This window comes from Syngnathoides biaculeatus, chromosome 14 (genome assembly GCF_019802595.1).
Source record: "Syngnathoides biaculeatus isolate LvHL_M chromosome 14, ASM1980259v1, whole genome shotgun sequence".
Lineage (NCBI taxonomy): Eukaryota > Metazoa > Chordata > Actinopteri > Syngnathiformes > Syngnathidae > Syngnathoides > Syngnathoides biaculeatus.
Genome location: NC_084653.1, coordinates 22209373 through 22236004, shown reverse-complemented (window position 1 = coordinate 22236004; position 26632 = coordinate 22209373). Strand labels below are relative to the sequence as shown.

The 26632-nt window shown below is 46.5% G+C and overlaps 1 protein-coding gene and 1 long non-coding RNA gene across 3 annotated transcripts in view; one reads left to right on the top strand and one right to left on the bottom strand.

Annotated features, from left to right (window-relative positions):
- The first annotated feature begins 1373 nt into the window (after positions 1-1373).
- The window catches only part of LOC133512679 (anosmin-1), a 77939-nt gene continuing 52680 nt past the window's right edge, over positions 1374-26632 (top strand). Inside the window, exons 1-2 of the mRNA XM_061842515.1 lie at positions 1374-1682; positions 14553-14600. Coding sequence (XP_061698499.1) covers positions 1476-1682; positions 14553-14600 — 255 coding nt within the window. The 5' untranslated portion in view covers positions 1374-1475. The remainder of the gene's footprint in view (positions 1683-14552; positions 14601-26632) is intronic.
- Positions 17818-26632, bottom strand: part of LOC133512682 (uncharacterized) — a 119512-nt gene continuing 110697 nt past the window's right edge. Inside the window, exon 3 of one of the 2 annotated variants that reach the window (XR_009798244.1) lies at positions 17818-17927. This is a non-coding gene — a long non-coding RNA (uncharacterized LOC133512682). Of the gene's footprint in view, positions 17928-23148; positions 24350-26632 lie in introns of those variants that run through there. The other variant, XR_009798243.1, reaches the window with a different exon arrangement.

The window sequence follows — 26632 nt, the reverse complement described above, 5'->3', positions numbered from 1 at the left end:
CATATTTACATAATCAATTTATGAACCAGTTTTGGAATCATAAATCAAGGGTAATGTGTTTTTCAACTATTCACATTTGGTAACGCAAAAATGGCTTGTAATATCTCAACGTTATCATTTAGGATGTATGACGATTTGAAATTTTGGTACGGATTTTTGACAAGAATCGTGGAAATTGACACTCTGGATTTGGCTTCGCGGGGCCCCATCAAATGACCCTAATAAGGATAAGTGTCGTAAAAAAATGGATGTATTTTTGCCTTACTGAAAATCCCCCCCGCCGATATTTCATGGCCGAGGTCAGGGGTGTCAAACTCATTTTTGTCATTACGGTTTCCCTCAGAGGGTCATTATGACTGTAAAAACATAAAAAAATCGTTCGCCTGATCATATTTACACATGAAATGTATTTATTTTCTTTTAGTATCAGAAATCCAGGTTGATGGGTTTTTCAAGTACTGTTGAAGTTTGGGCACACCAACATGCTTGCAATATCAAAATGTTATAATTTGTCATATGACAATGTGAAATTTTGGTCCATATTTAAACAAAAATCCTTTGCGGGCCACATAAAATCATGCGCTGGGCCACATGTGGCCCCCAGGGCCTTGAGTTTGACACCTGTGCTTTAGAGAATTGAAAAATATTTTCTTTTTCCAAACATGCACACTTTTTTGTCTTTGTCCTACGTTATTCTACAGGTTTATTACCATATTAATTTGACGTTATGCTCAAGTGACTTGTAATATTAGCCCCCCACCTCCCCCATTACAACTTTGTCCTTGCAAAATGATGACTTTCTTTCAAACCGTATGTATTCTTTCATGATACATTTTTACTTGTAATAGCGGCTTTATTATTTTGTATTATGACATTGCCTTTTCCCTCTGATCGCAACATCCTATTGATTATACTTTTCATTCCCCCTCATTCTTTTGTTTTTCTGTGATACTTCTTTATGGTCAAATGACTTTTTTTTCCCCATAATATTATGTGATACTATTTCTCATTATTATGATATAAAGGTTTTCCACAATAAAAAAAAAAAAATCATTTTTTTTTTAATGTAAAATGTCCACATATTTCTTGTCATACGGTGGCTGTGTTCCAATATTATGACTTTCCATTTTTTTTGCAAAATCGCAAATTTTGCTTTTGACACCTGCGCGTGAACTCGTTGGGTTTTGGGGCCGAATCCGCGCCGCGCACGTGCACGAGTCCACCTGCCAGTCGCTCCCCGCGCCTGTCAATCATCCCGCAGCCCACCAATGACGAGAAGCGTCTGGCCGAGACCCCGCCCACCCCCTTCTACCCCCCCCCCACCCCCCCACGTAAATGGAAGTTTCTCTTTTTTAGTTTCGCCGCGCTCAGCCTCGCCGCGTCAGTACTGCGCGAACCGCGGCGGGATTACAGTTGTAGGCAACCCGAGGCGGAGCGCCTGATTGTGTAGCACCGGAACCGGCACCAGCACCAGCATGTTCCCCGGGAGGCTGCGAGCGTGCGCGGCCCTGTGCGTGTGGATTACGGCGCTGGCGAGCACGCGGAGCGGCGGCGTGCGGGGCGCCCGGAGGCAGGACGACTCGTTCCCGGCGGCGGCGTCCGGCGTGTACCGAGCCCGGTGCGCCTCGCGATGCCTCAGCCTGCACATCACGCGCATCTCCGCCTTCTTCAAGCACTCGCAGGTACTCGCGCTCGCCTCATTTTTTTTTTGTTTTTTTTGCGCAACAAGCGCGGACGGCCACGCTCAATCCAAGTGCAGCGCACTTGCAAAGTTGTTAGATGAAACCATTTTATTTATTTCACTGACGATGCAGGACAAATCCTTTTGTTTTGTATCCCCCCCCCCCAAAAAAAAAAAAAATAGTATCGAGCGGAACTAAAAGAACAGCTTCTGTGATGAATAAACAGAGAGCATTAAAATCACTTTTCTTTGACATTTATGCTTTAAAAAAAAATACACATTGGAATCTGGATGGCGCAGTTGATCCGACATCTATCTCGATGCGAGGCTTTCTCAAATGTCTTCAGTTTCTGCTGGTCTATCCCAGCTGACTCCGATCCGGAGGCGGGGTACGCCCTCAACTGGTCGCCGGCCAATCGCGGGGCCACCTTTCGATGGCATTTTGCCCAACTTTTCCTGTTCCAGTGCCAAAAATGCCGACACATTTGTAATATTTCATGCAGCGTGTTGCCATATCGACATATGTTGGATGCCCCAAGTACTTAGTCGCTCAGATTTCAAAATTTTGCCCAAATGTTTCACTCATGAGAAAACCCCAAACCTCGGAAAATATGTCAGGCATTCTCATAATCTATTGATGAATGTACTGTATGGACTTTTGGTTGATATTTGTACTTAAGGCTAGTACATTGTACGCACACAATTTGGAGACGTACTTTTGATTGGAAAATGTTCAGGTGGAAGATTTCCTCAACTTTTTCAGTCCAATTCACCAGAGAAAAGCCCAATTTGAGCAACATTTATCGTATTTTGCCATAATATCCACACATATTGAATCAACGTTTCTTAATTTTGGATGCAAAACTCATTCTCATCACATTTCCAGATACTTGCTTTTTATTGGCTTTCTGAAATTTTAATCCTCGAGACTAAATCTGCAATATGGCGTGCATTGCCATTGCTGACAGTTTTGGCAAAACAATGTGGAGCCACATGATTTGCAGTGGCCCACAAATTGGGAAGAACTGTTCCAGAATCAGGTTTTCTGCAGTTTCTCCAATTTATGCCCAAAACGTTTTACAGGCGAGACCCAATTTACAAATCAGAATAACCCAAACTGTCACTGATGGTGTAGCGGTGGTCCCGGCGGCGTGGGATCGATTCCCGCTCAGTGATGGTGTCGGTATCTGCCCTGTGACTGACTGGTGACCAGTTTTGGGTGTAGTCTGCCTTTCGCCCGACGTTTGCTGGGATGGGCTCCGGCTTTCCTGCAACCCTTGTGAGGATAAGCCGCTTTGATAATGATATGATATAATAACCCAAACTTGGGGAAAATGTGTATATACGTGATCCAAACTGCTTATCCTCACAAGATTCATGGGAGAGCGGGAGCCTATCCCAGCGAGCTTCGGGCGAAAGGCGGACCACGCCCTGAACTGGTCGCCAGTCAGTCGCAGGGCAAATATCAACGCGTGTGTACCACTACACCGATAATGTGTATGTAATATGAATTCACGTCGATTGTGAATGGAAAAAGCGCTTTGCCACGAACTTGATGATAATCCCGACCGGCGGCGACCCATTCTGGGTTCCTACCCCAAATTCGGGCAGCAGCAGGACACTGCAGCTCTTCATCTTCAACCCAATTGACGCACGTCTAGTTTTATTCCAATCAACATGGAAAAGGGCTCATTTGAAGCAACCGAACCTCGACAAAAATTATGCGACCCCCCCCAGCCCCACCCCGCCAACCACTTTTCTTGGATGCCGTCACTAGTATGCGGCCCCACGCCGGTGTAAAGTAGCTACGTTGTGCGCGTGAGTCAGCGCGCGGTGTCACCAGTCGTTGTTCACACTCCGGCGGACTCGGCGTTCTCTCCCGGGACGGCGGAGAAAAGAAGCGGCCGCTCGGCCTCGCCCTTCTTCTTTATTCCCGCCGCGTTTGCCAGTCTTGATTAATCAATGGGAAGATGCTATTTATGTTTTTTTTTCCCCCTAAGCGTCGATTTGAAAGCGCTAAATGGACAAGTGGCGGTGGTTCTTAACGCGAGATAAATACACGTCACTTAAGTGCTGAGGCGAGAGGGGGAAAAACAAGCTTCGGTGCGTATCCAGAGGACACTGTGTTTCTTATTAAAGCGCAACTTGGCGAGAAATGTCGAGAATTTGTACGCGGGTTTGTCCAAGTTTTTTTTTTTTTTGAATGGGCGCCTTGGGTTTACGAAGTTACGACATTAAATCAGCCACCAGCTGGCTCAACGCTCTAAAGGCTGATGTAGTATCTTCCCACCAGTGCGCTGCAAATATTCTAAAGCGGAACCCAAGTCGTTTCTCGAGGCGCGACACGTCGGTCGGGCGGCGTTTGCGTCGGCTCGTGAGCGGAAATTTGAGAGGCGAAGGCTGGGTTTTTTCAATTCAGAACAAGCAACAGTTTGGCAGAAAGCGAAGAGTTCCACAAAAAATGCTACAAGCTGCCACCCAGATGAAGTTTACGGTCAAACAAAACATAAAACAAAGAGAATGACGCACACTATTTAAAACAACCACCTAATTCTGCCTTTAGTACATTAGCGTAATGGTAACACTCAACGCAGAACACCATATACGTGCTAACCAATAGCATTTATGTCATGTTATAACTTTGCGCAACAGAACAGCAACACACGTGGACAGACAATATAGCAAAATAGGGAGTCCTCGGTCTATGACTGAGATCCGTTCCTCGAGTAGCGACTTCACTCGGATTTCGACTTAAGTCGGATTCCGCTACTGAAGTCAGAATTTACATCAAAATACTTGCTATAAAAAACAAATCAACAAGACGATGTACTTAGCATGACTGCTGAGAGATGGATGGAGAAGGAGAAGGGGAGGCTGTGCTTCGCTATTGCAAAGAAACCTGGTCCTCAGTCCTCTCCATCTGGACAAGTATCAAAGGACCTTGTTTTGCGATCATGGTATCCGACTGATGAACTTTGTCTTTAAAAATTATTACCACGGTGGACCGAGTGAAGCCTTGGTGGTGTCGCTATCCCTCCATTGTCCCATCTTTTTATGATCTTGAACTTCGTTTCCACGGTAATGGACTTTCTTTTGGCTGCAGAAGCATTGCTAAAAGACACAGTTTTCGTCTTTGGGGCGATAATGTTTAAAAAGGAGGGCGAAAAATGCGAAGGTACTCCCGGCGCACAAACACGGACGAGCATTAGCCAGACAAAATGGCGGACGGGGGACGGGCGTTGTAAAGTCCAAACGTCTTGGCTCAGGACCGTCTTAACCCGAGGACTCCCTGTAGTCACGTCGTTAATTAAATGTGACCAAAGTTACAAGTTACATTTCAAGTGTCGAGGCAAAGTCTCAAGTATTGTTCAAGCAAGAACTGTAAAATCAAGCTAATCCTCGTTTATATTCAAATAACTCGGAACTTTGCGAAGGCGAGTCACATCGCGGCTCCGTCCGGCGTAACAAGTAGTTCACCGCTGTACAACTTAAAGGAATCCACCTTAAAGCAGCCAATTGTGTATCTGTACCGACACTTTTGATGCGATCACACTTTAGGAGCCAAGACGCAAATACTTCGAAGCCGTTGGAATTCAGAGCAATTTATCACCGCCAGCACCTCGGAAAATAGATCGCCGCCGTTGATAATACGCAAGTGTTTAATGCACGCTGCTTTCATGTGGAAATGGTGTATATGTGCCGGGTGTTGTTCAGGGTCGGGTCAGCTGCAAAAACACATGGCACCTGACCACCTCCACCCCCCCCCCTTCCCCCCCCGGGGCAATAAATGGCAGCAAATGTCGCTCTGTGGAGGGCCACCGCTGTCATTCTCGCAGGGGAGGTCGCCGTCCCCGCTAAACGCCGGCGCCTGATTTGCGGCGAACGCGCTAAACCAACCCCCCCCCACCCCCCCGAAGGTGTCGGCGGCGAATCATTAGACCGCCTCTCTAATGACTAAGCGCTTAATTTGGGGGTCACTTGAGACGTCGGCAACGGAGCACCTCACACTTAAGAGGAACTGAAGGAGTCTGCTTTGTCTTTGAGGGGGTGGACTTTTATTACACGTGTACAAATCTATTTTGACTGAGGAATGGCATTGAACTTTTATTATTTGTTATTAAAAATGCACCTGTCGCCTTTAATATCAGTGTCAATCTATAGAAAGTGTCACTCGTCGCGCTTCAGATGAATGAGATATCGCACATGTAATTTAAAGATCTGTTTTTCATTCTCTGAATCATCTTCACTGGAATGACACAGACGGGATTTAGCACTTGCAGATGTTGGTGAGGAACCAGTCCCCCCTCCACCCCGACCACCGCCCGCCCACCCTACTGTGGTAAACTCCGAATCTTTGTTTTAAATGTCAGAACGAAATCTCGAGTCGAGTCCGCACGTCGCCTGCCAGCGTTGTAGACCGAGCCGGTGATGTCATGGCGGTCTGGGGACGCAGATTTATTGACACGTTTCTCCGCGTTTGGGGAGTTTGTCACCCCTCCCGGTGTAATGGACGGCGGGGCAACACCCATGCGTACTGGAAATATTATCCAAATGTTTGAGCGCAATCTGGGAGGCACGCTGCTAAGTGGGCTTTCTGAAAGCCGCCAGTCTTGTGTTGGATTATTTATGTGGACAGCAAAAAAAAAAAAAAAAAAAAAAAACAGGTGTGTCCAATGAAGGTCCTGTTAAAGCCATAAAAATATGACAGAGTCAATTTCATGTTTTATGCCTTTAAGTGGGAGAAATAAAAACAGCGGAAAGAACGATTAGCAATCGTTTGGGGTTTTGATAGAAAATTGGCCGCAGTGGAAATCAGACCGCCGGGGCCGGTGGAGGTCTTCGTGGCTGAAGAGAAGCCGATGAATGGCGGTCTATGTGGCTTAGCCCATGCCCACTACCCCCTCCCCCCAACCCCACCACCTCCCACCCCCAATAAGTGCTTTTAAAGCATGACACTCGCGCCCGTAAATCCATCCATGCATCCATCTTCTACCGCTTCTCCGGGTCAGGTCGCGGGGGAAGTAGCTTCAGGAGGGATACACAGACTTCCCTTTCCCCAGCCACTTCTTCCAGCGTTCCCAAGCCAGCCGAGAGAAATATTGTATCCAGCGTGTTCTGGGTCGTCCTCGGGGTCTCTTTCCGGTGGGACATGCCCACTTGCGTGAGAGTTGTCTTCAGTAAGAACGCGTCGTCACTGTCCAGGCCAGAAATTCTGTATTACGTACTCGGATTTACAGGGATGAGATCCTGCCCCAAGTGGAGGAGTTCAAGTATCTTGGGGGTCTTGTTCACGAGTGAGGGAAGAATGGAGCGGGAGATGGACTGACGCAGTGATGCGGACTTTGTATCGGTGCGTTGTGGTAAAGAGGGAGCTAAGTCCAAAGCCGAAACTCTCAATTTACCAGTCGATTTACGTTCTTACCCTCACCTATGGGCACGAGCTGTGGGTCGTGACCGAAAGAACAAGATCCCGGATACGAGCGGCAGAAAAGAGTTTCTCCGCAGGGTGTCCGGGCACTCCCTTAGAGATAGGGTGAGAAGCTCGGTCATCCGAAGGGGGCTCAGTGCCGAGCCGCTGCTCCTCCGCATTGAGAGGAGCCAGATGAGGTGGCTGGGGCATCTGATTCCGATGCCTCCCGGACGCCTCCCTGGTGAGGTGTTCCGGGCATATCCCTCCGGAAAGAGACCCTGAGGACGACCTAGGATACGCTGGAGAGACTATGTCTCTTGGCTGGCTTGGGAACGCCTCGAGATCCCTCTGGAAGAAGTGGCTGGGGAAAGGGAGGTCTGGGTTTCGCTACTGAAGCTACTTCCCCCGCGACCCGATCCGGAAAAGCGGAAGATAACGGATAGATGGATTCTAAAAATCATGCTTTACGTGTTGGTCGACCTTTAATATTCATGCATTCTTCGGCGAGAGAGCACATAAATCTTGCGACTTTTGAAACAAAACCTTCATCTAGAATGCAAAATGTGGCCTTTCCTTGCCCAACCTTTGATTCGTTGCCATTGAAATTGGCGCAGTAGGTTTTCTCCTAATCCTGCAAACGGTCAGAGATTTAAAAATTTAACATCGGAGCGCACATAGCAAAGGTGTTTTTTGTTTTTTTTTTAAACATGGACATTACTCCGAAACTTGCGAAAGGATTTCACTGAAACTTGGTCCGTGGCTACTTTGGTTGGGCAACAGGACGGAATGATTAACTTTCGACTGTGTTCTGCAGTGTGAATCTGGGCCTTTTTTCAACCCGATAAATTGTCAACAGATTTCGGTGGATGTTCGGTCAGACCCAAGGACAAATTGAAAAAAAAACCTTTTGATCATGTCCCGAATCCGCACGGTGGATCGTTTCCTTTATCGTGAACGGTTCTGAAACTCATTTGGGATGCGCTGCAGCTTCTTTGGTTTCATTCAAGGACAAATGAACTCACTTTGGACAATGTTGTGGACGCACAATTTGGATTTTTCAAAGCACAGCACGAAAAAATTGGGAACGTGTTGAAACGAAATTTGGGATGAAGCTTCCTCGGTGTGATTCAAGGGCAAACTGATCAAGTTCAAGGAATAAAGATGTGAATTATTTGTTGATAAGTTCTCGTCAACTCAAATATTGTGAATGTATTTCAATTAAATTCGGTACGTAGCTTTCTTAAGACTCCAAAGATAAATCGATTTTGTTCTGATGGTGTTCCAGAGTCTTCAACATGGATAGTTCTGAAAAATTGCGGATGACTTTTGATCTGAAATGTGCAAGGCTTTTGATCTGAATTGCTGTACAGTTTTGAGACGCCAGGATTCGGATCTGGATCTTTTCTGAATTACATTTTTTTTAAACGTGTCGATCTTTTTGTCTTTTGTTTCTTCTGATCATGGACTTTATCAGAATTTGTGAATGTAGTTTCCTGATCTGTAGTACTTGAGCTTTTGAGCGCCAAGGACTCAAGAACGAATCAATTACTTTTGATCGTACTCTTTACGATTTCGACTTTTTTTTAACATAGACATTCAAAACTAGAGAACAGATTTCAATTAAACGTGGTATGTGGCTTTGGTAAGACCCAAGGACAAATTGATTGCGAAAACACGTTTTTGAATAATTCGATACCAGAAGACGTCTCTACTTCAAGGTAACAGATAGGCCGACCTTAAATTCCTTCAAAGCCCCTCCAATTCTAGACTTTGAGGGCTTTTATTTAGGTGCCCCATCTGTGCCTTGAAGCGTGTCATTTCGGTCTTGCCTGAGGACCCCTGCGAAGAAGACAAAGGACAAACTGGACTCGGCTCCTTTGAAGTGGGGTTTCTCCTTCTCCTTCCTGCAAACAATCTCTCGGCTCACATCTACGAACATAAATCCTATCCAAATAGCGGCCTTCCGATGTAAACTGAGAATCGTTCAATCCGAAGCGAAAGCCCGCGAGGGGGGAAACAAACAACAACAACAAAAAGCCAAGCGTTTCTCAAAAGGCAGAACTCGGAGACAAAAGAGGCGTTTGTCGCCGTTCCTCAGTTGTCGAGACAATACGGCACGCCCCCCCCCACCCCGGCCACCTGCCCCCGCGTTCTCAGCCGACGAGCGCTGCTGCCTACCTCGTCCTGTTTACATGAGACCCCCAGCGCCAGAAACAAAAGCACCAAAACTACGGCGCCTGGGCCTCTTTCTCCTTGACCCCCCCCCCAAATCACACCGGAGGATATCTGGAAAACATTCATTGGTCGGGGTCCTTGACAGTCGTTACGGCTGTGCAATGTTCATACTGCGGAGGAATGTCACGGTGAGTCAGGGCGATGAAGTCCTGACCTATAATTATTCCCCCGCGGGTCGGGGTCGGGCCCCGGACAGCTGGGGCAACATCCTGCCGAGCTTCCCCGCTTCACGGATGCTGTCACGGAACCGAATTAGACGCCGTGCCGATCCGTAGATGCGGCCCCGTAGATGAAGTAGGGAAGCTGTCCGGAAAAAAAAAAAAAATATTGAAAAAATTTATGGGTTCTTTGATTTTGGAGGTGGCGTTGGGTAATGACACTCTTAATAAATTACCCCGCAGGCGTTTGCCTGCAGTCTACACGTCAAGGTCTTATTTACAGGTTGCCACCAACCGCGGATTGCATTGATCATCCTCATAAGTTAGCGAGCGCCACGGCGATTTAATCATCCCGCACTACGCAGGATGATGCACTGGCTAGGAATAATTCACTTTTTAATCAAGCCTTGGCCCAAACGGAACGTTCCGTCGCTCGCGAGCGGCTGACGCACGGCCCGGCCGAGCGGGTGCTCGTTTTTACCCCACGAAAGGAAGATTCCTCATCTCCTCGCCGCTTTCGCTCATACATTTTTTATCCTTATCTGCAGGGTTTTTTTTTTGTGTGTGTGTGTGTGTGTGTGTGAAAGAGATCCTCTCGAGACAAGGTTGTACAATCACAAATTCCTTTCAAGCCATTTGACCAGTACCCTTGACTCTAAAAGCTCGGCACTTACTGGCACTGGATGTCAAATTAAAACCCTTTAATGATAAATTCCTGCCAAAGGTCCCAAGGGATTTTTTTTTTTTTTGTGTGTGCGTTCGTGTTCCTTTTGGATTACATTGTGGGAAACGGCTTTGAACTCGACATTGAACTTCAGCAGACTTTGCGCCGATCGACCTCGCCAAGTCTGGCCGAATCCCACAACCTCGCAGCGGCCACGGGCGAACTTACGGTCCGGAAGTCCTTGTAATTTTTTTTTGATGGCCTATTCCTGCTCTATAGAGACGTAGATAAGGCTGTTTGAGTTTGAACAGTAGATCAAATGACCTCGTGTTACGTGGGAAGATAATTATTAAAAAAAAACGTGCCTGCACGTGTGGATGTTATCAAACCACGGCATGAGAAGAAAAACGAACGGGATGTAAAAAAGTGTCAACGCGTTGATTTACAGCCGTTACCTTGAGGCACAAAAGCTGCTTCCATTAACAGAACTCCGATTTTCTTCAATTAGTGGCCTTCGGTATTAAATCCTTGGCCGTGTTTTCCACATGAATCGAGTAAGCGCCTCTGCCCAAATAAATTCCCTTTTCACCTCGGAAAAAAATGGTTGCGAATCGCTTTGGGGGTCCTTGTTGTACGATTGAATTCCGTTCTCACGGCAACGATGTAGCGAGCTCGTTTATTCGTAACGTCAGAACGTCGTACGCAAGTACCAATGCAAACCAGGCCGCAATGGACCTTTCCGACTGGCGAGCCTAAGCTCCGCCCCCCCTTAGCTACAGTCGCCATGTCCTACAAGCTTCCAAAATGGCGACTGAACAGAACAGGTTTGAAGTCGATTCTCTATCGCGTATTCCAGATGACACTGCGGTATGTTTTTTTGCCAAATGCGTCAGACTTGTCCAAGAGAGTTCTACAGAGAGGTCTCAACTATTTCACGCAAGGATATGTACACGGAATTTTGAGATTTTAGACAGAGAAGGACGCAATCACCACGAAATGGCCTCACAAACTTCATATTGAAATCCAACAGGATAAAATAGTGGAATCGTACTGCACACGTAAAGCAGGGTGAGTACATTTTACTTGGAAAGATCATCAGTAATTTCATTGTAGTAGTTATAAGTGAGTGAGCTTTGATTTTCTACTATTGCATTTAAAGAATGGTGATGAACTCAGTCGGTAGCATAGTTGATGAAAAAGTTTGATTTGGCTCGTAATCGAACCCAGCGCTCTGTCTCAGGAGTCTGATGTGACACAAATTGGCAAATAGACATTTCTCTTGCATGACATCGCGGATTTACGTATCACTAATCCTTGTGTTTATTGATATTGTTCTTAATCCATCGTAGACAATTTGTCAACTGTGTTTTAGGCTTTGGAAAATGAATCAACTGGGCCCCTTGTAACCTAGCAGGATATCTTTCATCAGAATTGCACGTTCCCCAAGCGCATCCGAGGACCATTTTCTTTGTAACATTAACTTTTCCAAGCGCCCGCTACTGACGACCAGTATTTCTTGCGGGACAACATGGCGGCTGGGGCGCGCCAAGCCAGGTGTTAAGACAATGCGGCTATCTGATCGGCTATTATCGTACGAGTGATTGACAGGTCTGTACTTTCGGCTTGTCCGATTAGGGGTCGCCGCAGCGTGTCATCTCAGATGAACGCTCATATTTGTTTGGCACAGTTTTTAATGCCGGATACCCTTCCTGACGCAACCCCTCTCGGGGAGTGGAGGCCCCCAGTGATAAACAAACTACCAATGCTCTAGCCAATGAGCTATCCGTACCAATTACATAGACGCTATCAAATCCATTCAAAGTCTGTCGCTAACCAATGCTGTGTTGTTCTGCCGTGTTGTCTGAGGAGGAAATCACTGTTTTCTGCCACAAAATAATCAATCAATCAAGCTCCGGCCTCCCTGTGTGGAGTTTGTAAGATCTCCCCGCCGCGTTACATGTCCAATTTATTGACAACTGTAAATTGTGTGAACTTGAGTGTGAAATCTTGTTTGCCTTTTTGCCCAAGGTGGACAAAATGGATGTGATGAAAGCAGTTCGTCGAATGAAATTAGTTCACGTTTGCCACAAGTGGCCTCATTTCTTTGCAGTCGGCAGACTACGACTATCTTCCGTACCGTTTCGTGCAACGATTCCTGCTTTCGAGTCACCTTAATGTGATGCGGGGAGATAATCACGCTGGGTTTTGCGAGAGCTATAAATCCAACTATATGCTTATTATTGGCATGGTGAAACTGCACAGTTTTGGTTGTGTGGCTCGCAAAATGTAATTTTAGAAATCCTCTTTGTATTTCCCTCCCCTGGCTTCACATGAGACTTGGCTTTCACGTCATCGCGTCCCCCCCTCTCCATCAGACCGTGGGCATAGTGTGAGATAAGAAGGGGGGGGGGGTCAACGCAAACGTGCATCATGAGTGTCCGCAAGCGTGACCTAAAACCCTCGCTGCTCTCAATCTGCTTTGCGCTAATATCAATTCAACGTATGCATCTGCAAATCCTCTTACGGCGCCTGTTTACCATCCCGCGAGGCCGAAAACATGCCCCCCCCACCATTTTTTTCTTTTCTTTCATGTACTTCATCTGAAACCTGTTTCGCACCCCCCCCCCCACGCAAACGCAATTAAACTGACCGAGGGTGACAGCATCGTTCCTCAGGAAATGACCCGCTGCTCGCTGACTCGACGACTGCGCGTATTTCGTGCGCACGCCACAGCGCCGGGAGCAAATGTTGCCCCCCCCCACCGTCGCAAGCGCAAAGTGGCACTTCCAGCGCTATCAGAAGGAAACGGTCGCTATCCGCGCTGACATCAGTTCCCGACCAGGTGACCTCTCGGGGACGTCTGTTGAGAGATCAAACGGCTCGAGGTCGCCGCGTTGGGCTGAAACTGACCAGAGGCTCGCCCTGCGGGGGCCCCAAGCGCTGACCCCACTTTCCTGCTTGAGTTACACGCACTTAAAAGCCTCTCTTTTGTGTGCGTGTGTGCCGCATGGGAGTAGATCACAAAAGGCTGACTTAAAACAGGCCAGGGCCTTATTTCGATGTCATACATCATTTTTTTCCATATTATTTTTAATAGTAAAAAAGTCATTTTTTTTAGGGAAAACGTCAACGTTTTTTAAAGTGACATCATACTTTTTTTTCCTATTAAAAATAATTTTTTTTAGGGAAAACGCCATAGTCTTAAGAGACATTTTTGGGTGGACTTTTTTGTGACGTCATTTTTTTTTTTTTTTTTAAGTAAAATACAACAAGTGCCTTGTCTTGAGTTTAATTTGTTTTCTCTTAACACTTGTAATTTAAAAAGATTTTGTAAGATTTGTTGTTAAATAAGAAAAATAGCCTAGAGTACTGTACACAACTAAGTGACTCAGTAAACTGGTAACATTGGTCATTTTTTGCAGTTATCAAAAGCACATGCCTGTGAGTCTGTCTACATTTGTTGCTGCATGTTTGTGTTCAAATATCAGTTTCTTCAAGGGTTATGCAGTACTGTAACAACTGGAACATGAATGCTAGCTCCATTGGCGTTTTACATATTTTTTATTAGCGTCAAGCTAGCGTGCACAAGTCGTGCTTTGATTAAATACACAATTTGTAAATGTTTGTTTTACGTGTAAACTTCAATTGGAAATGGCAATAAACAGCTCGAGGCCTCTTTTTTTGAAGAGTTTTTCAGTATCTGTTGTGCTGGTTCCCTGCCAACATTCATAATTGGTAACAATTTTTTGCTAGCAACTCTTAAAATGAAAGGAAAAAAAAATCAGTTAAGTGACGGTTTGTATCTTGAAAAACTGGAGTCGGATCGCTCGTAAGTGGAGCTAGCCCTGTTGCAGAAGAAAATAGAACAGTTGATAAAGCAGTTTTTTAAAAAAAAAAACCCAGCAGTTCTACGAAGTATTTGTTCACATGAAAGCAGTTTTCAGTTCATAGAGTACCGTAATTCCCAGCCTACAGGGCGCAACTGGTGATAAGCCTTGGTACACAGAAAGAGTTTAATGCTAGCGCGGCCGTGCTAACGCTAGCGCAGCGGTGCTAACGCTAACGCGGAGGTGGTCATGCTAACGCGGCCGAGCTAACACTAACTAGCGTGGCGGCTGTGAAAAAAAGTAGGTCAGGAATTACGGTAAATGTTTTAGTTTGTACATACAATAATTACAATTATTACAATTAAAATATCGCCCAACCTCTAAAAGTTGTGCTTTATGCCTGCCTGATGATCAATACTTGAACTTTAGAAAAACAGAATTGGTTTTGTCCCCGGCCCAGAACTAGGCCAAGTGCGCCTCGAAGAATGCGTTGATTGCGACAGCGATATTGTGACTGCTTTTTAATCTTTTAATAACTCCATGCGGTGTTGATGACAGGTACTACTTTTCTCCACAGAACAACGGATCCTTGGTGTGGTGCCAGAATCACAAGCAGTGCTCCAAGGTAATGCGGTTTTCGCTCCTGTCATGAACGCAACGCGTTGCATGCCTCATTATCTTGGGGGGGGGTAATACAGCATAAAGTGCAGGAATCAGGACAGGACTAGTTGAGTCATGCCTGCAGGAATTGCTCCCAGACGTATTAATAAAAAAAAAAAAATCATCATTCAAACTTGAAATGATTCAAAAGAGAGTTAACATTTCGGGTTTTTTTTCGGATTCTTGTTATTGGGAATGCGGATAAGAATGCCTCGTGCTTCCCAGGCCCCCGCAATCGCCCCCCCCCACCCGCAGGGCTTGTTTGTGTTTCTTGCCCCGGTCCCGAAGAACTCTGATATAAAGCTTCTGCTGACAGCCGGGCTGAAAAGACGGCGCTGACAGGCCCGTTCGGATCTGTTGACAGGGCCCTCGGAGATGTTTCGAGCGGGAATACTAAGAACGCCACGCCAGCACAGCGTGGTCCAATTTATGAAACGTGAACAATGCCCACTTGAGCTGTCAGAGCCGCTCATCTCCTCGCGCAGCGTGAAACCAGAATTCGATGCAGTTCTGCCCGGCTAGATACAAAATAAAACACGTTCGGCCCCGGGAGAGTTTTTGTCCTTCGGTTCTGCAACACCATAAGTGCGCATCTATACAAATACATGTCCAATGGAGCGTGTGTATATAAAAATACATGCGGTGAGAACACCATGAAACATAATACCCTCCAACATGTTATTATACGTAAATGTAGTAGTCAACCATCCATTTTTCTATACTGCTCGTCCTCATTAGGGTGGCGCGGGGAGAGGGAGCGCAGCCCGGCTGGCTTTGGGCGAGAGGCGGGATACAAAAGCGACCGGGAGGAAAATATTAGTAATTATTCAGTTTGTGTCACCTTAAAAGCCACGCATGCATTCAGATACTGTCCAAGTGTGTTTTTTTTCCTCGCAGTCTTGCCACAAATATCACTTAAATTTCGAGCTCGTGCACGCGACGCCACCATTTTCACGGCGCCATATTGCCGGTCAAACAGAGCTGCTCGATATTGTAGGCGACATTGAACCGGAGCAGAATATTCACAACGCTTGAGACTTGTTGGGCTGTTGGTTGTGACAACAGACGAGACAGATTTTCAAAGAGGTCATTTTATGGAATACCAGCTGAAAAGACCAGAAAAGATCGATGGATTTCGGCAATTAAACGTGATGGATGGTGCCCGACCAAAATACGCACACAACTGTGTACCGATCACTTCACTTCAGGTAGGAATTATTCTTAATGTCAAATTACCAAGAAGTATTTATAATGCCGAGCACATTTGAGAACAATGCGCAAATAAATAAATAAATAAATACTACGACAGGGAGTCGTATCCAGCGGAAGCGTGTTGCGGCCACACATTAAACTTCGGCAAACCGCTCCCTGACAGATTTTTTTTTTGTTTTTTTAATATCCATTATTCCCAATTGTGTCCAGTGTGTTTTTTTTAAAAAAAAAAAGAAAAGAAACCGTCGGTCACAGAGGTTTACGTAGGTTAACGTGTGGCCGCAACACGCTTCCGTGTACGTTAGCTGAACCCTATCCCAAAGGGTTATTTGCTTTTTTTTTTTAATACGCATTGGACTCATTTGAGAATAATGCATAATTAAAAAAAATGTGTCTGTCACGGAGAAGTTTCCCGAAGTTTAACATGTGGCCGCAACACGCTTCCGTGTACGAAGGAGCCGACTCGCTGTCTTTTATTTTTTCTAATCATAGTTAATGAATGCGGGTTTGTGTAAAACTCGGGGTCATTTATTTAAATATTGGGTCCATCGCTATGTGGAATTTATTCTTGACTGAGAACAGATCCAGCAATGGAGTATGTGTATGTGTCCAGACTTTTCTACGCATTCAAACTCTTCCGTGTAAATCTCTTACTCACCAGATCCGTGTGTAGATCCAGTTGTCCAAGACAAGCAGAAGCGGGTTGACAGTCCAATTTCTTATCGGCGAAAACATCGACTTTGGCATTAAATATGGGTCCACTATGCCAAGTGTCTCTCATTTTTCCACGTACTTTCGTTTATTATCACCTTGTAAATGTTGAACGGTATCGGACAAGACTGTGCGTCGTGCTATAAGACGTATTTCCGTGTCGTCTCCAACCGACTTAGCATTGAAGAATGCTTCGCTAGACTGTCAAGATGGCCGGTCACGTGACGTGGGTGACGTAGGTGCACGAGCTCTATAGCACAGATGTCAAACTCAAGGCCCGGGGGCAGATCTGGTCCGCCACATGATTTCATGTGGCGCGCAAAGCCAATCTAGGGTGTCGATTTCCATGATTCTTGAAAATTTTTTGACCAAAATTTCAAATTGTCATATATCATAAATGATAAAGTTGAGATATTACAAGCATTTTTGTGTTACCAAAGTGAATAATTGAAAAACACATTACCCTTGATTTCTGATTCCAAAACTAGTTCATAAATCGATGATGTAAATGTGATGAGATGATTAATATTTTCGTTTTGCCCTCTGAGGGAAACCGGAACAACGATGTGGCCCCCAAGAAAAATGAGTTTGACACCCCTGCTCTATATCCTGCAACACAAGACGTTTCAGTCTTGCCTTGTCTCAGCCTGAACACTAGGGGCAGTATGTCAAAGGGGCACAGGGATAAGAGAAGAAGAAGAAAGTCGCTACTAGCTACTGAATAAAATGTGCAAACAAAAGAGATTGTATCTTGAAAATACCTCATGGCTGACACGGCTCAAATAATCCATCTCAAGCTCCCCAAATAATATCACGGTCGTGCTATCGGGGTATTTTTTCCCCATATTCGAGTACGAAACCGATCGACTGTAGTACTGGCAACAGTCAGCGTTTTGGTACATCCCTAGATTCCACCATCGTATGCTTGAATGAGACCGTTTTAAAAGCTACACAAGTTTTCCCAACCCCACTCCAAAAAAGTGTTCAAGGCTTATTATTTTCATTCAGAAATAAAACATTTTTCAAAAAATGAACGACAGTCAGTTTTTTTTTTTGTTGTTGCGGGGGATAACAAATCATAATAAATTCTTGTACAAATAAGCAAAGCATTTTGCATCGTCACATTACACGCGGTATGCGGTAGACCCAAAGTCGTCGAGTACACTGTATGATTTTATTTTCCTGAAACAAATCCCCCCCCCCCACTCGCCCCCCCCCTTTTAACCCTCGGTGGCGTCTCCCTCCAAAGCACACACGCTGAGAAACTCAATAAATGACGCTAATGAGGTGGAAATGTCGGAAAAGGCGCAGCGGCGGCCGCGCTTCAACGTGGCCTCGCAGGCGTTGATCTCGGGGCAACTTCCTCCACCTGAGGAGGAAAAAGTACTCGTGCTGTTTACTGAAGAAGAAACAAACGAAACAAAAAAAAAAAAGCAGAAATGCTGATTTAGAAAAAAAAATGGATGTTACGTGTTGCAGGTTTTTTATTCAAGATGGAGGTGCCCCAATGCGATCATGTGACCGGAGGTCAAGGCTGATTGTCGTCGATGTGAATGACAATGGAAAAAAAAATGAGAGTAATGTCGTGATCTGTCACCGCTCGCAGTTCTTTCGCATTGCGACTGTAATTAGATGCTGTATTTATACTACCCCGAGAACGTCAGATCTCAGAACCTCAGCGGGTTTGGCCCTGGTTAGGACTTGGATGGAAGACCGCCTGGGAATACCGGGTGCTACGAGCTTCTCTCCCCGACTAAAATGCAGAGGGGTTGCGTCAGGAAGGGCATCCGGCGTAAAACCGCGCCAAACAAATGTGCGTTCATCTGAGATGACGCGCCGTGGCGACCCCTCACGCGACAAGCAGAAAGGAAAAGAAGAAGATTTATGATGGGGTTTTGGTCACTGGCATTCGCCAGTTCGTTGTGGCCTGAGTTAGTGAGTTGCATTCGCTGACAGTAGGAATCTCCACCACTGAAAATAGTGTAGCATTGAGCTATCCTCGTCACAGTGTTTCTGTGCCACCTCAGTTTAGTCCTGTCTTAATTTACCTTTCATAGTCAAGTCCTAGTTCGTAGTTTGTCTCCTTGTCATCAGACCTCGCTGCATGTTTTTTGTTTCCTGCCTAGCCTAGCGTATTTGTACTGACTGCTTACACCTCAGCTTTGTATAAAACTACACCTAACATCATGTCCTTGTCCCGGAGTCCTGCATTTGGGTCCAGCCCCGCACCGGAGATTCGTGACAAGTAAAATACAAAAAGTCTGTTTTCAGATACATGGGGAGTATTCGTCAAAAGTACAAAAACCTTCGTTACTTCCCACTACTGTGAATTACAAATGAGACGTGCCGCACGCCGAGTCTCCGTCGCGTTTGTTACCTAGTGCGGCGTGTCACGGCAATAAACGTTCTCCATCGCTCTTTACCAAATAATGGTCTTTTATCGCCTAAATCCGACTTCGTAAAGTTTACACTTAACGGCCGAGCTCCTCGGCGCAGTCGAGACGCTCGATTCTCCGCTTTTTCCACTCCGATGGCCAATATCGACTCTTGGCGCTCCGCGTCCCCATGTCATTCGTGAGTTTTCCTTTTCGAAAGCTATTTATGTATTTTTATTCCCCAAAACCAAGCGGCGCTCGAATTACTTTTCACGGCATTTTTGTGTAACCTTGCGCTGGCGTTTCAAAACGCTCCCGTAATGTTGGCGTAATTAGTTGAATTGGGTCCGGTACGCAAGCCGGGACTTCATTGAAGGCCGGGAGTCAATATTTGTTCGCAAACAGGAGCACACTTGAGGGAGGGGGTCCGGGGGCCCCCGTGAGGACCGGCGCGCTAACAATCGTGACGAATGCGGTACAGTGGCTCCCCGTGAATAGCGCCGCGGTCGCTGATTAGCCTCTCCACTTCATGAAGAGCGCCCGGTCAAACAGACGGGGACAAAGGCCGGTGGCTCCCCTGGGGCTGAGGGGCGGGGGGGTCGGAGAGGGCGGGGGGACGCAGGGCCTGTCCGGCCAGCCGCCGCCGCAGAGGGGGACCAAATGTGAGAAAGGAGCTGCCTAATAATTTAGACAAAGACGCGGTGACCTCCCATCTCCATCTGGCTCTCCTTTGCTAACTCGGAGGCTCCCGTTTCCACGCGGCTCCGCAAAGTCACCACGGTCAAAAAACCTCGCACGACTCGCGGGGTCGGCTTTTGTCATGCTAATTCGCCTTCTGTGCAAATCGGGGCGAGGTGGCGTTCGGGGTCTTTTATCGTGCCGTCACGCCGCGCCAGCGAGTCTATTGAGCGCGGAGGCCAAAGTTCTTTCCAGGCGGCTATTGTCTGGCCCGACTGTTTCCAGACAACCGAAAAGTCTCCGGTTTCTGGGGCACCGAGTTGGATTTTAGACTCCTGGTCCGCCCGGCCCTCTTTAATAGCATCCCATGCGGGGGTCACAAAGACCCGCGATCTCGTTCCAGTTGACATTTCAACAGGGTTAGCGAGCGGTCCACAAGTCTCTTTTTGCTCCCTAACGCACGATAAATGACGTGCTTTTTAAACATTTATACAATTATATGATGCGGCAAGCTAGATTTTTTTTCAATTCAAATCCGATTTCCAGGGTCAAGGTTCCGCATCCAAAGGTTCCGGTACGGAATCTCGGTTTACGCCCCACATTGAGCCGTTTAAATAAACCGCGTTTCTAATTTAATGCGCTTGGCCCCGGGTTGCCGAATCCCGCGCCAAAGGAACGTATGTTTTTAAAAGCGCGCGTCCGGTTCTGCTTCCACGTCCTTTCCCGAGGACGTCGGGGGGTCGTCAAAGCTGTATTTGTCTTATATAAAGAATATATTTTGACATTTTCATAAGGATACGGTGGCGTGCTGGTTCTCCGGCGAGACCGGCCTCTCTCTTGAGTTATACTGTCGGTATGAAGAGAATTAAAACATCAGTTGGTTTTGAACCTTGAGTTGTGGGATGATGATGATGATGACTTTACCGTACCTTGTATTTTATTTACAAAGTCTGCAGATGCGGGGGTGGGGTGGGGGCTCAAGAAGAGAACATCGTCTGATCTCAGTTTTCATGGAGATGTCAAAGTTCAAGGTTTTACCAAATGAGAGGCACCGTAATCTGTATGTAGAAAACTCATTTCCCCATTATTATTACAACCCATCCATTCATTTTCTTAGCCGCTTATCCTCACAAGGGTGGCGGGGAGTGCCGGAGCCGATCCCAGCTCTCAACGGGCACACCCTGAACTGGTTGCAAGCCAATCGCAGGGTAGATTGAGACAAGCAGCCCCACTCACAAACACACCTTGAGGCAATTTAGTGTGTCCAATTGATGTTGCGTGTTTTGGGGATGTGGGAGGAAACCGGAGAGCCTGGAGGAAATCTACGCAGGCACGGGGAGAACATGCAAACTCCAAACTCGAACCCGGGACCTCAGAACTGTGAGGCCAACGCTTTATCAGCTGAGCCGCCGTGCCACATATGTTTGCCCAGGACCACCCCAACTGATTTAAAACACTACTATGACAAATATTGATATTTTTTATTTTATTTGTCCCTTGTCCACCATGTTTGCGAAGTGCGGTCTCACCACTTTTTTGGGGGTTGATGATTATAGCCTTTTGAGCTCAGTAGTGTGTAACTTTTTTTTTTTTTTTTTTGTGGGACAATTTCCTGCTCAACTCCCGTGAGAACATCTTTGGGAGCGCTTAAAATTGAACAAGAGTCTTTGGAATGCTACTGTGTCTCATTCAGGACGCGTCTGTCAAAGCCCACCGCCCGCCCAACCCCCAACGTGTTCTCACGCCAAAATAAATAGCTCGAACTTCCCCATTGAGCATCTTGTGAGGAGTGGAGCCTTCAATTCTTCTTGACCAAGCGACGTCGGAGGCGCGAGCAAGGAAGCATCTCCTCGCGGCTCGGAAAGTGTGTCAGCGCCATTTACGAGACGTTTGTGCGGTCGGCTCGTCGTATAAACCTTGACACGCCGCGAAAGGCGTGCTAAAGTGGCCGCTCACAGCGGTTTTCAAAGCACCTTTTGGTCCGGAGGTCCAGACGCTTTTCTCGCCGTGTTGGTCCACCGACACCTCCGAGGACCGTCTGGACCGCAGCGCCCCGTCGTACAACGTTTTCCCTTGTTTTTATTACAAGTGGGTAAATGTTAATGGTGGAGTTTGTTCTCCTCTAAAGCCGTCCGCAGTACATCCCTGATCTAGAACAAATCGGTTTTTGAACGAAAATTTCAAGATTTCTTTTTGTTTGCTTCTGTTTTCGAACGAAAATCGGTACTCGAACGCGCCCAACAAAACCCGGAAATAACAGAAAGTGCGCGGCCAGACCATCTGATCCACCTTGCCGAAAAAACCCGGAAGGAACAGAATTGCGCACGGCCCGACCAGCTGACCCACCCACGACGCGCTTTGTTATCGTGAATTCGATCGAACACCCAAAAAAAACCCGGAAATAACATAACGCGCGGCAGTTGGGGGGAGTTTATTCTCCTCTAAGGCCGGATTAATACAACATGTTATGTCAGAAATCGGATACAGTACAGCCTCGGTTCTCGAACGTCCCTGTTCTCGGACAAATCGGTTTTTGAATGAAAATTTCAAGATTTTTGTTATGCTTTTGTTTTCGAACGGAAGTCGGTACTCAAACGCCCCCAACAAAACCCGGAAATAACAAAACACACCCGGCTAGACCAGGTGACCCACGAGACGCTAAGTTGTGAATTCCCACCCCGCCGAAAAAACCCAGAACTAACAGAACCCGCGCGGCCAGACCGGCTGACCCACTCACAACGCGCTTTGTTATCGTGAGTTCGAACGAACACCCGAAAAAAAACGGGAAATAAGATATTGCGCGGCGGTTGGTGGAAGGCCGGATTAATACAGCACACGTTATGTCAGAAATCGGATACAGTACAGCCTCGGTTCTCGAACGTCCCCGTTTTCGGACAAATCAGTTTTTGAACGAAAATTTAAAGATTTTTTTTTTTTTGCTTCTGTTTTCGAACGAAAATCGGTACTCGAACGCCCCCAACAAAACCCGGAAACGACGCGCTTTGTTGTGAATTCCCAACCCATCCGAAAAGGACCCGTAAATAACACAATGCGGGCGGCAGTTGATTCGGTTTTCGAACAAATCACTTTTCAAACCGCCTTCTAGAACGGATTGTGGTCGAGAACCGAGGCTGTGCTGTATTTACAGACTGGATTTTGATCATCAATGTGAATTTGAAGTCATCAAAGCACCTTGATTGGTGGCATATAAATATTTGTTTCCTCCCCAAACATGCAGTAAACGTTGAAAAAGGCCACAACCAGCAGTTTTAAAAGCACGGACTAGGTTTTTCTCAGATTTTCTCCAACGGACCTCCTCGTAATCCTAACGGTTTGGGTTTAGCACCACTTTAACGTACGGTATTAAAATCTCGCCCGGTTGTCGGTAGCTATAAAAGCCGCGCGCCAAGTGATTCACAAAAGTCTAATGCGGCGATGACTCATTTATGCGATGCGTCACCGTCATCAGGGCTTTTTATTGGCTCGGCAGTAAAGAGGAGAAATTCAATGTTTGTTGTATAGCGACGACAACTCCCGCATGCGGGTCACGTACTGTAGAGAATTGAATGTGCGACATTAGAGGTATGCGCTTTATTAAGGAAAATAGGAGTTGACAGCCGCCAGTGGAGTCATGTACCTCATTTAAATCGATGTAGGAAAAGTCAGCATGGACCAACTAATGATGACGTTATGTTCAATATTTGTGCTCAATACAATGTGTATTACTGTATAGTCGAGAATTAAACGTGGCCTAAATGTGAGACATTAGAGGTATGCACTGTATTTAATAAGGAAAATTGGCCGAAGATAGCTGGGATAGGCTCCCACACTCCCGTGACACTTGTGAGGATAAGCGGCTAGTGTGGAAGTAAATCTCATGTAAATCAATGTAGGAAGAGTCAGCACGGACCAACTCATGATGATATGTTAATATTTGCGCTCAAAAGAGCGTGTATGACTGTTTCGTAAATGTGTTATTAATGTGCAATTGGTGAAAACACAGCCAAACTGGAAATAAACTGTTTGTTGTATTGCGATGAGAACTACCGCACGTGGGTGACGTACTGTCGAGAATTAAACTTGGTCTAAATGTGCGACATCAGAGGTATGCGCTTTGTTAAATCAGGAAAATTGGCCGAAGATGGCCGGGATAGGCTCCAACAATCCTGTGACCCGTGTGAGGATAAGCGGCTAGTGCGGAAGTAAACCTCATTTAAATCAATGTAGGAAGAGTCAGCATGGACCAACTAATGATTACGTTGTGTTTAATATTTGAGCTCAATACAGCGTGTATTACTGTGTAGTAAATGTGTTATCAATGTGCAATTGGTGAAAACACAGTCGTACTGGAACTGGTCCAAAGTGTACATGGAAAAAAAAATTGGATGTAGGCATTGAGTCAAAATTGGGCACTTTCCACCTGCAGTGTGAATCCTCCTTGGATTCAGTTGTGTGTGTGTGTGGGTGGGCAGAGGAGCGTAAAGTAGGGCTGGTCAGTCCCAGCAGGAAGGAGCTGATCTGGACATGGTTGTTAAGTTTCATTGGCCAAAGGGGGGGTCGCTTCATTGGCTGCTATCTGTGGAGCTCATTATTCACATGGTGGGTGGCAGAAAGTGGAAACCCCCCACGGCAAGAAAAAAAAAAAAAAAAAAAAAGCAAAGACAAGGCCACAGGAGAGGAGGTGAAAAGGCTGCGGGACGGCTGCAGTTTAGGCTTCTTCGCCGGTCGTGTCGCGCGTCTAAAAAAAAAAAAAAAATGGAGCAAAACAACACGTTTACGTCTTTCCAGACCCCACGGAGCTCATCAACCTCGGGCAGATTACCCGATCCCTCATATTTTCCACGTCTAAAGGGATTTAATTCCCTCGTGGGATTATTGCGATGAAAGCTTTTGGTGAAATCCTCTTTTTGGACCTGTCGCCTAGACAATCTGCTGTCATCCGAGTGTTTATTCATCTTCGGGGTTGAATGCCGACGCGGATGACACCGGTCCTCCTGGTCCGGGTTTCCCTGGAATCCTCTTCAATAACAAAAAGATGATTTACGGCAGCTTGTTTTTTTTTTTTTTTTAATAAATATTTTGCCACTGACGCGCCGACTTGAGCGGTATATTCGTCGTCGTGAAGATTAGATCATAAGGGTCTTAAAACTGATGGACTTAGCAGATGCAGGCTCATCGATTTATCCCGGCTGCTGTGTGTGTGTGCGATGCTTTCAGGGTCATGGAAAACCACAATCCGCGTGTGTGTGTGTCAAAGGCTCAGTAATCGACAGCTGTCTTGACCTTTGACTTTCGGTTGACCGTCGCAGGAGATTGAATTATTAACCCCGCGTTCCAAGCTTTGCCGGTATGATAAAGCGGTATACGCGGGAATTTTGTTTTAAATGTGAAAAAAAATATCTATTTTTGCGCGGTATACGGGTCGTGACCAACACGCCACGTCACACAAAGCAATATCCCCATCGACAATAGCGAGACCCCTCGACCCCACCTCGCCCAACCCCTAAAATGTCCGCCGTAGCCCCAAAACTGATCCGCGAGAAGCGGCATGGTGCCACAGGGTATATGAAGTACATAGTACAGTAATACCCCCCCCCCCCCCCACACACATTTGCATTTCACTTATCAGGAATTCACTAATTTGCATCTTTCTTCCACATTTTTTCTCAGTTTGTATTCATTTGTTGGAAATTTCAGTGCTCTTTAGAAACCTGCGAATATGTCACAATATGCCGGCAAAGACAGGAATTAGTGTCAAGGAAGTACAGTATGTTGAAGTGATACGCCTTGACACAGCCTACACAGTAATCCCGGTTCATTGTTCCCCCTATAGAGTAAATTCATTTAACTATTCATGTTTTCCATCATTGGCGTCCCAGTTCTGAGGATTCCCTGGGATTTGAACCCCATGCAACATTAATTGGACGCTCTAAATTGCCCCTAGGTGTGATTGTGACAAGTTGTTTATCCCAATGTGCCCTGCGATTGGCCGGCAACCACTTCAGGGCGTACCCCGCCTCCTGCCCGTTGACAGCTGGGATAGGCTCCAGCGCACCCTGTGACCCTTGTGAGGATGAGCGGCTAAGATGGATGGATGGATGGACAGATATACTATTCACGGTGGCACAGCTGTAGATCGTTGGCCTCACATTCTGAGGACCGGGGTTCAAATCCCTGCCCCGCCTGTGTGGAGTTAGCATGTTCTCCCCGTCCCTTCGTGGGTTTTCTCTGGGCACTCCGATTTCTTCCCACATCCCAAAAACGTAACATTAATTGGACACTCTAAATTGCCCCTAGGTAAGATTGTGAGTGGGACAATTTGGTTGTCCCAATGTGCTCTGTGATTGGCTGGCAAAGAATTCAGGGTGTACCCCGCCTCCTTCCCGTTGACAGCTGGGATAGGCTCCAGCACTCCCTGTGACCCTTATGAGGATAAGCGGCTAAGAAAATGGATGGATGGACGGATATACTATTCACAGTGGCACGGTGGAACAGCTGTAGATTAGGGTTAGCCTCACAGTTCTGAAGAGTGCGGTTCAAATCCCGGCCACGCCTATGTGGAGTTTGCATGTTCTCCTCGTGCCTACGTGGGTTTTCTCCGGGCACTCCGGTTTCCTCCCACATCGCAAAAACATGCAACATTAATTGGACACTCTAAATAGCCCCTAGGTGGCTGGCAACCAGTTGAGGGTGCACCGCGCCTCCTGCCCGAAGATGGCTGACATAGGCTCCAGCACTCGTGAGGATAAGCGGCTAAGAAAATGGATGGATGGATAAACTATGATAGTTTGTGCTACTTTACCCAGCAAAGGAGTTGGCTCCAACACTCCCGTGACCCTTGTGAGGATAAGCGGCTCATATAATGGAGGGATATACTATTCACAGTTTGTGAAAACGCCCATAATACACAGGTGTCAAACACAAGGCCGGGGGGCCAGATGCAGCCCGCCATGTGGTTTTATGTGGGACCGCGAAGGCAAATCACCTGTATCAACTTCCATGATTTTTGTAAAATCTGGAC